The sequence below is a fragment of the Plasmodium inui genome (assembly GCF_000524495.1).
Source record: "Plasmodium inui San Antonio 1 unplaced genomic scaffold supercont1.13, whole genome shotgun sequence".
Lineage (NCBI taxonomy): Eukaryota > Apicomplexa > Aconoidasida > Haemosporida > Plasmodiidae > Plasmodium > Plasmodium inui.
In genome coordinates this window covers 265,464-278,580 of record NW_008481847.1, presented here as the reverse complement: position 1 = coordinate 278,580, position 13,117 = coordinate 265,464, and the positions used below count along the sequence as shown (strand labels likewise).

The 13,117-nt window shown below is 46.6% G+C and overlaps 2 protein-coding genes across 2 annotated transcripts; one reads left to right on the top strand and one right to left on the bottom strand.

Moving 5' to 3' along the window:
- Positions 1–1,892: 1,892 nt before the first annotated feature.
- C922_03252 (hypothetical protein) lies at positions 1,893–2,555 on the top strand (the record flags this gene model as incomplete). The annotated part of the gene is made up of 1 exon (XM_008818844.1): positions 1,893–2,555. One exon carries the CDS (start codon positions 1,893–1,895, stop codon positions 2,553–2,555), a length of 663 nt encoding a protein of 220 aa, XP_008817066.1.
- Positions 2,556–4,040: 1,485 nt separating this feature from the next.
- On the bottom strand, positions 4,041–8,714 carry C922_03251 (coatomer protein complex, subunit alpha (xenin); the record flags this gene model as incomplete). The annotated part of the gene is made up of 5 exons (XM_008818843.1): positions 4,041–4,076; positions 4,188–4,333; positions 4,466–4,607; positions 4,770–5,524; positions 5,651–8,714. The coding sequence occupies 5 exons, from the start codon at positions 8,712–8,714 to the stop codon at positions 4,041–4,043; spliced, it is 4,143 nt and encodes a 1,380-aa protein (XP_008817065.1).
- Between the last annotated feature and the right edge of the window lie 4,403 nt (positions 8,715–13,117).

The following is a 13,117-nucleotide window of genomic DNA, read 5'->3' as shown; positions in this document are numbered from 1 at the left end:
CGAGGAATACACGTGTAACTGACTGGATGGCAGCATACGTGCAAGAGAGTTAACGCTACACTTTTTTATCTTCTTTTTTTGTTTCCCAATTGGGATTTTTTTTTTCTTTTTTTTCTGTTTTTAATTTCACTGGAACGTAGCATACGGGAAGATCTATTTAAGAAAGTCACCACTACATAAAAGGGCGAAAATAATTTTGGCGCCGACTGGGAAAGGCTGTTCTCCTCACGCATGGGCTACTGCTGATCGGTTTGGAACTCCATTGGATCGCGCGTATTTACAAACACTGTTCGGTGTAGTTTTACTGGCTTATCATATGTAGCATGGCTTACCCATGTGTGTGCGTGTTTGTTATGCCTTCCTCTAGATGGCGTTAAGGAAAAGGTAGTGAATTAGTTGCTTCCCTAAGTTAGGCCATTCGAATCGAATTCATCCTTTATTCCAAATGAAGCAGAACAGGAGCACAGACTGGGAAACAAGTGATGACTGTTCTTTTTCCTTTTTTTCTTTTTTTTTTTTCTCTGTCTGTTACATCTCCCAAAGAGGAAATGGGTCAAAACAGGAAGAAACACAAAAATTGCGCCACCGTTTTGCAATGAACATTGTGCTGCACAGAATGGGGATGCATAACATGCAGCCGGACCTTTTCCTTTTGGACCGAAAAGAGCGTTTATCTGTATGCACCTGTTCTTTTAGGAAGCACTTATAGGGGCTCACTCCGACGTGGAGGTGTCGATGCTGCATTATTTGCCAATGAGCCTCTGTCCGGTCATCCCCTTTTCCATTTCTTATCGTGGTCACCTTCGCAGGTGAGCATTAGCTCACGTGGGGTTACTTTGTTTTCCTTCGCCAAGTTGTGGCAGCATTGCTCTGACTAATGGTTACCCACACAAATGGTTCCCCACACAAATGGTTTCCCTTACAAATGGTTTCCCTTACAAATGGTTGCCCTTACAAATGGTTGCCCTTACAAATGGTTGGCCAGCCTCCATTTAATTCACATGGGGGAGACGCCCCTTCCCGACTGCGTCCCCCCTCGTCGGACAAACCTTCCGCGCATACATAATGGTGAAATGTAAGGAGGCAAACCGCATGGCACAGATACGCGTGACGCACGTGGTGACCTGCACCAGAACAACACCTGGTACGAACCCTTTTTTGTAGTGGGCCAATGATTCTTTCCGTTTCGGGGGGAAGTTGCCCCTTCGCCCACCACATCGATTTAGTGCATAAAAGTACGCATGTGCATTAGTACGCAGGAGTTTCTATCGCTTCTCTTTGTGCTTCCCCCCCCTCTCCCTTCGGAATGAACCTACCTCGCGGGGATGCCACGAAGAAGTTATATGTACTGTGGTACACCCATTTGATACACCCCTAAACCTAAGCCCGACGCTTCCTTGTTGCATGCACGATAACCCTTCCGCGTATACTTATCAAATGACAACTTTGCATGGTAGGAAGTCCTCTTCAGACAAAAAAAAAAAAAAATAAAATAAAAATGAAATCCCCACCTTTAGTGAGCATATTTGAAATAAAAAAAAAAAAAAAAAAAACTCCCTCTATGGCTTCTCCTTTTTGTTCACCGCCCTGATCGGAGGATCATCCATTTGAGAGAAACTTCCGTTGGTTCTCGTGCCGCTGCTAACTTGATCAATTTGCAGTTTTCCCGGTTTGCAATTTCTCCAACGTTGAGAAGTCAGAAGAAAATACAATACAGAGGAGGGAATAATTTCTTCCCACCTTTTGAAGATTAAAAGTACCTTCATTTGGGACCCCCATAGGATTCATTGTTACATTTTTTTCTCCCCCTCCAAGTAAACAGAAAAAAAAAAATAATAAATAAAAAATAAAATTGAGAAAAAAAAAAACGATCCAACGTAGTAGTGACCAAAATGAACTTCATCAAAGAAGAGGAAAAGGACAAGTGCGTGGAGGGACAGGGACGGAAGCTATTCTATCTCAAATCGAGCAAGGAAAAAGAATACGAGCTGCACATGGATGTCTGTCAAGCCATTGTAGAAGATTGTCCTATGTTGGAAGTGTACGTGGTTAGTCCAAAGGATGGAAACAATGAAAGGGGTGTATTTGAATTTTATGAGAATGCCCAGCTTATAAAAAAATTTACCAACTGCAGTGTCTCTACAGTGACGTCCTTCATTAGGAAGTATATTCAAAAGGGAGGCTCCTTCCCCACGGAGGCTACCCAAAGTGGTGAAGGCAACTCCACACACAAATCGGACACGGTGAAAAAGATAGAGCACTTGATAGGCAGCAATAAAATCATCCTCTTCATGAAGGGAAGCAAAACATTCCCCCAATGCAAATTTAGTAACGCAGTTGTGTTCATGCTAAATAGCTGCAAGGTGAAGTATACCACCTTTGATATTCTGCAAGACCAGGACGTACGTAATGAACTGAAAATTTATTCCAACTGGCCCACCTACCCCCAGCTGTACATAAACAAGGAGTTGATTGGCGGCCACGACATTATTAAGAGCATGTACGATAGTGGCGAGCTTCGGGACGTGGTGCCCGAGGAATGCTTCGAGGGGTGACTCACGCATCGTCCAGTTCACGAAGCGTTCAGAAGCTGCTCGAAGCGGCCACTTACTTCCCGTACAGGACGGTATCTATTTCACTCCTAACGTATTACACGAGGTTCAGAAAATTATCAACTGGGGAGGATCCCCAGGGGGAGGGACACTATGTGGGTGGTTAACAAGCGATGCCTTTTCCATCCCCTTTGTGAGTTATCATCCTCAGATGATCCTGATTCCACAGAACGTAAATTTCTTCTCCTTTTTTTCCAACCGGTGACCGTTTTTTTTTTTTTTTCTTTTTTTTGAATTGCGTGTGCCCGTATGGTGCTCCTCACACGGAGATACTTCCACGTGGCCTCCCTCCCAAGGGTACTTAACCTCGTCAGCAGGTTCGTCACTTCTGGGGGCTGTCCCCCATTTGCCTCTTTTTCGACGACAGCTTTTTGGAGTGCTAACTCTGCCGCGCTGACATTTACCTCTCGTGGGCGCCTCGCTCCAGTGCAGCGCACTCTTTGCAACAGGAAGGACACACTTATGGGGGTCCTATTCCCAATGGGCCTTCCCCGCAATCGTCTGGATGACGAAGCTGCAATGACAAAACGGTTAACAAGGGAGAGGAACATAGGTGTTGCATTCATTGCAATTCTCTCCACTGGGTAACAAATGAGTCAATGTGAAGATGCGCGAGGTGATTCGCGTAGTTTCCATAGTTACGTGGAAAGCGGTGGTGTGTCTGTGTAATGTATAGTACAGTATAGCATAGTATACGTAGATGTAACTTTGAGGGGACGCAAAACTGCTCATGCAATCGAATCGCACCAAGCTTAACAAAGAAACGAACGGTGATGCGACCCAGCGAAGTTATTCACCACACGCTACATACAACATCATCTGGGATGCAAAATCGACGGCAATGTGAGATGCGTCACCTCTCATACTGCACACATGTGCGCAAGGGGGAAAGTCACAATGACGAATTGTCCAGTTGGGGGGACGCCTGGTTTTTAATTAATCATTCCATGTGGGTACATCCCTCGAGAGGATGTCAGGAATGGCTAGTACTCCTTCCGTGGGAGGTACTCTTCCCCTTGGCAGTAGTACTTCCCTGGGAGGTAATCTTCCTCTCTTTCTCCTCTGTGTGACATTTCTGCGACGTTGTCTCCGAGGGGAATCAATCCTCCTCGCTCGTCTTGCGGTGTCGAGGCGGAGGGCACCAGTTGGATAAAGAAGTGGCGACACAGTTGGTGACTCTGCTCATGTAACTGGTAAATCTCCCTATGAATAACACTGCGTTGGGGGAAAGCAAAAGGCGCCAACACCTTCATCATGCGTTCATAATTCGTCCATCATCGGTCCATCATCCGTCCATCATCCGCCCATCATCGGTCCATCATCCGTCCATCATCCGCCCATCATCGGTCCATCATCCGTCCATCATCGGTCCATCATCCGTCCATCATGTGTTCATCATCCGTCCATGATGTGTTCATCATCCGTCCATCATGCGTTCTTGTTTAGGAAGTCAAATCCGAGGGCCTATAAACGGGGGAAATGAAAAGATACACATGTGGCACCATCTCTAGGTGCACTCGCACAGATTTCCTTTTCTTGTGAGTCATATATCACATTTCGGTACTACCACATTACCTTTTTGCCCAGCTGGGCGATGAGACAGTTGGGACACATCTTGGACGTATATTCTCGCTTCGACACGGACTGGCAGAACGGGCAGCTAACTGTTTCTTCATTCGGCTTGATCCTCGTTAAGCTGACGCTGCATACTCTCATGTTGTCTGTGGGGATAAAAGGGGAAGGGTAAGGTAAGATTAATGACCCATGTGGTTCCATCCTACTTTTGAGAAGTACATGAGAGGGGCAACTGTTTGAAGGAGGGAGGAAGCACTTTTTTTGTATGCTCTCCTTACGGTAGTCGTTCGGGTCGTAGTCAATGCTGTGCTGTTCCGTGCTTTTCTGCTCGCACATGAGGAGAATTTTCTTCGCCTTAACTATCTCTTCCTCGGAGCCTTTGATGCTCTCGTAGTTCCCGTTTATCAGCCGTTTGGCGAACTGTGTAGGGGGGGAAAGCGGTGATGTATGGTGCTGAGGCATTGACGAAGCGGCGGTGTGTTGGCGGAGTAGCCATGCAAAACTTTCCCAGGGGGGTAAACCAACGGACGGGAAGAATGTTCTAATTCCCCGCGTGTGGCCCGCGAGTGGGCCGCGCCTCACCGATCCAGCTGTGACGTAGTTTTGCGCCTTCCAAGCGAGGCCCATGCCTCTCCTGAGGACTAAGTACAAATGCGAGTTCTGCATCGGACAGCAAGTGAAGTAGGCCATCAGCTCTAAGCTCCTCCTTGGGTCCTGCGTGGCAGTGGCATTCCTTTCCTCCTCCAATCTCATGGCCAAGATGTAGCTAGTACAGACATGCAGATATTCATTCATTTCGCTGTCCTTATCAGACGGGATTAGAAATATCATGTGGTAGAGGGTACTCCTGAAGAGGCTCAAAGCTGTGGAAAACTTTCCCAGAGTGACTAATTTGTGTGCCTTTTTAATCTGATTGAAAAGGAAGTGCTGATTGATGTAGATGTTCGCATCTGTTGTCTCCTCATTTGTGTTTACAGGAAACTTCAACGGAACGAAATTCGGGATGGGGGTCAGATAAGCATAGGTCGAAATGTACACATTTTTTATAATCATTTTTAATGGCTTCATATCCACGATGCCATATTTTTTCGAAATTAAGTTCAATGCGCTGGTTATATTTCCCGTCCTTATGTGGTCCATGATTCGTCCGTATTTTTTGGCCATGATTTCGTATAGGTTGTCGTGTCGCTCGATTTTGGTGCTGCTTATCGGCGTCCCTGCGCTTTTGCTTAGGAGGTCTTTGTTGTCTTCCAGATCCAAGTCGATGTTTATGATGTCCTCGTCGTTGACCTCGTCCTTCCACACGTCGTCTTCGTCCGACGCGTTGCTTCGTTGGTCTGCACGGGGGGGGAGGGAAGGAGTGAACGGGAAGCGGAAAAAGGGGAAGCGGGCAAACGGAGATGTCGCCAAAAGGGGACAACCCCTTTGCTTCTAACCCCCCACTGGGATGATCTGCTGCGTACCTGACTTTGCCGCCCCTTTTTTCTTGGCCGCCTGCGCTGGGGAGCCACTGGGGTCGGCTCTAGGCTGGAATGTCTTCTCCAGGTTGATGACGGGCCAGTTGTACGATCCATTCCACGCGGAGGGGGTTCCCCACTTGGGTGTGGCGTCCTTCATCGTAGGAGCTCCCTGCGCCACTTCCGGCAGACGCATCTGTTCTGGTGGTTGCTGCGTCGATGAGTCCTTCTTCTGCCTTAAGCTGGGGTCAACTCTCACAATGGGTATAGGAGGGGACAGATAAAAAGACTTCTCCGGGCAAAAGGTAGACTCATTTATGTCAAAGTCGAAATTCCTTTCGGATAAGTTGATGGGAATGTCGTACAGTTGAGAGCAGGCCCAAGCTAAGTTGACCTGGTTCTGCTGAACAAATACATTTATCCTCTGTTGTATGTCTCCCAGGTACAATGAATTGAGGAAAATGGAAATTAAGTCTCCCCTTATGATGGCAATATTTTGCATCTTTTGTAGCTTCTTCACGTTTCCACTGAAGAGGTAGAGGAAGGATAGCTTGTCGTAGGCCTTCATCCTCAACAGGGCATATTCTGCAATGTCGTAATTACCCAGTAGTAATGCATGAACACTTAGAAGGTTCCACATGTGTTTCTTGTCGATTTTTTTCGCTGCCTTGAGGGCATTGTTTAGATGCCCCAACTGAATGGACAGATTAAAAAGGGTATGATTGTTGTTTACCATTTGGACGGCCAAGTTGGCGAACCCCTTTTTTTTAATATACCCCATTAGGTTGTAACTGAAGTAGAGTTTTTTCTTCTCTCCACTGGGGGCCTCATTAGCGAAGGTGCTGCCCTTATGTTGTATGTCTAAATAATGATACGCTCTTTGCTCATCATTGTTTGCAAGGGATAGCTTAAATAGATACTCCGTATCGTTTAATGGTTCACTGAGCACCTCCTGCTTCCTTGTAATGTAGAACAATCTGTTTTTGTATATTTTAAAAAGGTACACAGGATCCTCCAGACATTTGATGAGTCCCTTTTCTCCATTTATCAATATGTACTTTAAATGACTCAGTGTGTTATATATGAAGACATTTTTGTTTTCCTCATCCCAGACCCCACTTTTGACTCGAATGTATTCATGCACTGTGCACAAATGGACCAAATCGATGGTAGTCAGAACAACGTTGTACTTAAATACGAAGGCAATGTTGTGCTCCTTAAGTATCTCCACCGAAATGATCGTATCCGTGTGATTCATTTCATTTAGTATCTTTTTTGCACTTATATCATACAGGTATATTTTGCTATCCGAAAGGATCACTACCTTGTTGTTGTTCAGGGGGTACACTCCTTCCACCTTAAAGGATACTTCTACTCGTTTGGAGGTGTTATCATCCGGTATGTTTTGAATGCTCAGGAGGTAGTTTCCACTTCTCTTCTCCACAAGGAGGTACTTATTTCTCGTGTAAAATGCAACAGAATGGCAATGTTTGTTTTTGATCAGGTATTTCACACTGTCCGGGTTGAACTCTTCTGGGCTTCGCGCCGCTTGCATGCTTTTTTGTGGGGATACATTCGCGCTAGCGTTCTTTGCCCGGGGCTTGAAGAAGTGCAGTGGGGATGGCATCGCGGGGGAGGCCGCGGGCAACGCAGAGGAGATCACTCCGTGTAGGCCTCCCCTTGATGGCGAGCCGCCTACGGCACCACCGCCGCCACCACTCTCGCCAATTGCGTCGCAGACGATCAAGTCGAAGGAGAAATGATCCTCCTCCTTGTAGACAAAAAGAACCATCACGTGCGTGGTGCAGAATTGGTTATATACCAACTTGTGATACCCCGACACCATCGCGTTGCCATTCTTCCTCACGGGACACAAACCGGTGTGCCTGTTGCTCCTGACGTCGTAAGCATAAATCCGTTTCTCCTTCACGTACAAGAGGAGTGTTCCATATTTGTCGAAGGGACATTTCTCCTTCTCAAACTTGAAGATAACCATCCCTGAGTCATGACCCGAAGCAATTAAATTGGAGTTCCTTTTGAAGGACAAAATCCAGAAACGGTCATTCTCTCTCCTAAAGGTATGAATACATGCTCGTTTGGTGATATCCCAAATACGAATAGTCCTGTCTTCACTGTTCGTTAACAGCAAATCGTCATTCGTTTGGTGGAAAACTAGACTGGAGACGTTATTGAAGTGACCCCTTAGGGTATCCAACTCCCAGCACTTGTTGTCATTATACCTCCACAATTTCACTAGCTTGTCATCGGACCCGGATGCAATGATCGGTAGATTGTGGTGAAAAGTGCAGCAGTTTACTCCCTTCTCGTGACCCTCCAGGACGAACTTGCAAATAGCGTCCGACGCACCGAACATGTTATTATTATTTTGTTGCTGCTGCTGAAGCTGAAGATGATGTTGCAGATGCTGATTATTCGACACGAAGGAGTATATACCCATCAAGCTGTCTCCAGGTGAGACTAACACATCTGCGTTGTAGACGCCTTTGCCTAATCCGTAGGGCAAATCGCTCATCACATTTTCACTCGTCAATATGACGTTCTTTTCTCGCAGCAGTTTTATGTCCCACACTCGCAGAGTCTTATCCAAGCTGCTGGAAATGATTAGATCCTGCGTGGGATGAAACTCTGCACACATTACGTAGTGATTGTGTCCTGTCAAGATCGCTATACAGACTCTGCTCTGCCAGTTCCATATTCTAATGGTTTGGTCATCTGAAGTGGATAGAATCCATGGGTACGTCAAATGGAACTGCACCTTCCTGATGTAGTCCAGATGGCCGACTAAGTTGAAGACACATTTTTTCAAATGCATATTCCACACCTTTATTAGGTAATCGTCTGCTCCACTGACGAAGAGGGGCTGCACAGCGTGGAAATCTATGCCCCTCACGGGCCCCTCGTGCTCCTCAAATTTGTCGATTAGGATCCCGATGCGGTAGTCCCATAGCTGAATGATTCCATTGTGCAGGCCTGCAAGGATGAGGTTGATCTTCGGGTGGAAGGAAATGCTCTTCACGCGCTGGCTCTTCGTCTCGCATTTTACCAGCATTTTGGCTGGTTCGCAGGACAGGTTCGCAGGATATGACACAATTTAGACTGGCACTTCTATTAGGACTTCCTATTAGCACTCCTATTGGCACTTCTGGAGCCGCTTCCCTTGCCGTTCCGCTCCTGCGCAGCCCCTTATCGGCTTGTCACCTCTGTAGTCCGGCCAGCGTGGGCACTCACTACACGGCGCACCGCACATGTACGCACGTACACAAATGTACCGCGTTGGCAGGTTCAAAATCAGGAAAGGGTGCCTTACCCCGTTGTCAAGTGCTTCGCGCAGCTGTACGTGTGAGAAAAGAAGCTCCTCTTATGGGAGGCAGCTCCCGATTGCAGATGCAAACATATTTTCTTTACCCTCCTTGCGCAACCCACCTGTTGTAACTCAGCACGCTCCGCAAGGGAAAAACAAACTGAATCGCAATTTAGAAAGCTTAATTAGGCACGCATAACATAAAAGGGAAGGGGGAAACTCTTTATGTATGAACAAGGGACTAAGCATTCTTTACGGATAAGGCGGGGGAGAGGGAAATTATAATGCGAAAAGAAGAAAAAAAAAAAGAAAAAAAAAGGAAAAAAAAACAAAAAAAAACAGGTGCTACATATGCAAGGGTGTTAAATCATAAGAAAGCACATGCGCCTTTACGAATGCCACGCTCCGAACATTTTATTTGCTTCCTGGGGAGGTCACGTTTTCTTACCCATTAAAAACGAGTCGATGTGGGGCCGCTCCTTCCCTTTTTTTGTACACGCCCCGAATGTATGCACTACGCCTCGCCAAGCCGTCCGTTGATCGTGCCGCAAGTGACACTTCGGGAACATTTAAGGGCAGATCACTTAGGAAAAACGCAACAGAGGTGTAAGCAAAAATGAGAATATATGCAACCCAGAGACTGCTACTCAAGAGTAATATTCCTCTTTGCCTTTTCTCCCAATGGGGTCACCCCAAGTGAGGGGAAAAAGTACCTTTATGTATGCACGTGCTGTGTACAATGCGCTGTCTGTCATGCGCCACGCTGATACTCGCGCAGTGTATTATGGGCAACCCCTCCGAAGCACGAACATAGCGTGTGTGAACAGGGCGGCAGTTGGAGGTCCCAGCAAAGCGTAACAAAAGAAAAAAGAAAGAAAGCAAAGGAAGGCAAAGCAAAGCAATGAAACCCAAAGGCGAAGTACTAGTAAGTGGACGCGCGGCAAGGCAGCCTATTGACCGATCAATTGAAACGGCAAGAAAAAAGTGGCTGTGCCAGGCAGGAACAGAAAAAGAAAAGAAACAGAAAAAACAAATAAATGAGTAATGCCCCCCAAGCTGGCAAAAAAGAGGTCCTTCCTTCTGCTCGTTCTGCCCCCATGGATACGAAGACACCTCCTGAGGGTGTTTCCTTTTCCGTTCATTTAAGAAGGCACATCGGTACGTCACAACCCCGGTTTATACTAATGCACATGACAGTGTGGCTGATGTGCTGTGTACTACACGTGTGGGTGAGATCGGCAGGGGAAAGACAAAAGAGGGCAGCCAAAGGGGACGCAACTGCCATCGGCAGTCTCATTGCCACTGCTAACGCCGATCCAAAAGCTCCTCAAATTTGAATTGAGCAATTTTAGGTTCAACACATATGGACTGACAAGGGCTGCCGCAATGCGACGAGGCCAAACGCCAAATGGCAATTTCGGACCCTTTGAGGGGCATAATCTTATGCTTCCCATTTAGACACCACAGGGAAGTCATCGTTTTGCACTCCCTTCATCCCCACCTCTTCCAGTGCGACAAGTTCCATTTTTATGTTTGCCCGCCCGGCGTGTATACCCTCTCGGAGAAGCAACAGAAATGAAAAAAAAGGGGCACTAACTCGTGTCTTGGGATAGACTTATTTTTAAGCAGTCTATTGGACGGGATGGAGGGAGGTGCTTTTTCTCCCACCTCGTGACTGCGGCTCCTGTCGCTTCTGATCCGACATGGTCTCTACACTTCCACTCTTTCACTTGGCTCATTCTACGCATCACGCAGGGGAAACAATTTGGGAACGCACCGTGTGGGAGGGCATCCCCGACAGTGCGCCGATGCAGACGTGCGGGTGACATCACCACCCCGATTGAGCTGATCTGCGGAGGGAGGTTAACCACGTTCCGCGCGTTAGCATGCGGCCCAAATAAACATAGCCACGGTGACCACGTCGGGTGATGAGAATAAGGAAGTCTTGGGTTGGCCAATTTGTCAACAGGGACATGGTTACACACGATTTGTGCTGACCAGAATGGGGGTAGTATGTCTCCTCTCATACGCGGGGCGGAGAGAAAAAGAAAAAAAAAAAAAGAAAGGAAAAACAAAGGAAAAAAAAAGGAAAAAAAAAGGAAAAAAAAGGAAAAAAAAGAGAAAAAAACTTTGGAAAGGGGGGTAAACGGGGAGAACTTCCCATCTGGTCATTTCAAATTGGGGGCTCATCACAATCAGCTTTGATGACCACTACCAATGGGAACGGACATGGGCGTATAGAAGCACACACAGGAGGATTACATACCGATGGGTGAATAAACCTCCATCATGCTGCATGATGAGAGGTAAATGGCTGACTCGATGGCTGACGAAGTTTAGCCTGAGGGGGATACCTAAGGAGAAGCAATCTGATAAAGTGACACCACTGGGGGGGAAGTATTTGTCCCCTTCTCGCTGGGGATACACCTCATGGACGAGATGAGAAGTGTGTTAATCCGTTGCAGGCGTTTACGTTGGGTCTCCTCTGTTAGGTTAGGCAGGGGTCACATGGCGATACAGCCCGATGAGAGCGTCACGACATGGCCTCCCAACCGCATAGCAGCAGCATCGCCTAGACTGTTAACCCCCTGGCGAATTCATATGATTGCCCAATCCTGTAAAGGACGTCGCGGCTACCTCTTTCAGCTCAATGCCCCTTTCGTGGATACTTCACCGATGGAAGATCCGTCGCCACGAAAGAATATGCACCTAAGGAATAAGTAGTATGCTTACATTACCGCACAGTGGGGCAGTCGAAGAGTCGCTTATATCTGCCTGTGCTGATAGCTGACGCTGGGAATGGATCACCCGTGGAACGCGCCACTTGTGCAATTCTCCGCTGTGACCCTCGCGTGAGGTATGAGGTCAGTGGGTTTCTGCATTACATACGCATATCGGGAGCATACCATCGGAACAACCACTGACCCGAGTGTACAATTCGAGAGACCGATTTTTTTTATTTTTGGGGGTGATGGGACAAACTATACAACACGTAGAAATATATTTTGAAGTCATAGAGGAGCGGTGGCTGGTAGGCTCGTTTCCTCGTTGCCTGGTTAGCTGCTTGACTCGCTTGTGCGTTTTTACTCAACCGGGGAAGAGTCAAGGCTGGCGAAAGCGGCAGAAGGTGGAACGCGTGGGGCCCCTAAGAGGAGCACAAAAAACGGGCTCCACCTTCCATACAAAATGTAGTACAGAAAAAAAGAAAAACGGTAAAACATCAAATTTGCGATAGAATTTTTTTTTTTTTTTTTTCCTCTTTTTTTCTTTTTAGGTTTTTTTCCTTTTTTTGTTCTTTTTTTTCCTTTTTTCCCTTCTTTTTCTTTTTTTTCTTTTTTTCCTTTTTTTTTATTTTTTCCCTTTTTTGTTCTTTTTTCCGTTTTAATTGCTAAGGAGAAATTTATCGGCGGAAGGAACTTTACCAAAAGAAAAGAAGCTAACATGAGGCAAGAGAATTTTTCGTGTATGTTGCTTGAATGCTCCTTTTAGCTCATTCATCGTTTGCGCAGATATGAACGTTCCTATGCATATCAGCGTATATGCATAAATGTACTCCTTTATGTACATGCCTCTGCGACTACATTGTATACCTTTTTAATTATCTTTTTTTATTTTTATTTTTTTTTTTGCATATTGTCTTAGTAACAGATTTGTAAGCTTGCGCTTTTTTTTTTCTTTTTTTTGAATGCTCCACCCATTCGTTCTGTCCCCCCTACATTACATCGAGAGCATCTTGTGTTTGTCGGCGCGGTTATTGGGGTGATCATTTGTGTGGTCACTCAGGCGATAATCTGTGTAGTCACTGGTACGCCTATGCACCACCCCTCATTTGCGCGCCTCCCCTGTGCATGCCGCACATATGTAGATGCATATGCCGCAGAGCAGAGATAGCGCAGGCAACGTTGGCCCCAATTTGTCCCAACTGGAATGAGTTTCTCCCCACGGGAGTCAGTTTGTCCCATTTTGTCCCAACTTGAGTTTGTTTCACCTCCGGGGGGCGCTTCGCTCACATTTGTTTAAATTTTTAATTAGCGTCTCGCGGGTTACTCTCTCATCGTGCGTCGATCGAGGGAGACACGTGGAAAAAAAAAAGTCATAGCACCCCAGTAGGTCCATACGTGCATAGGTATCTACATACGTGCACGCTGCGT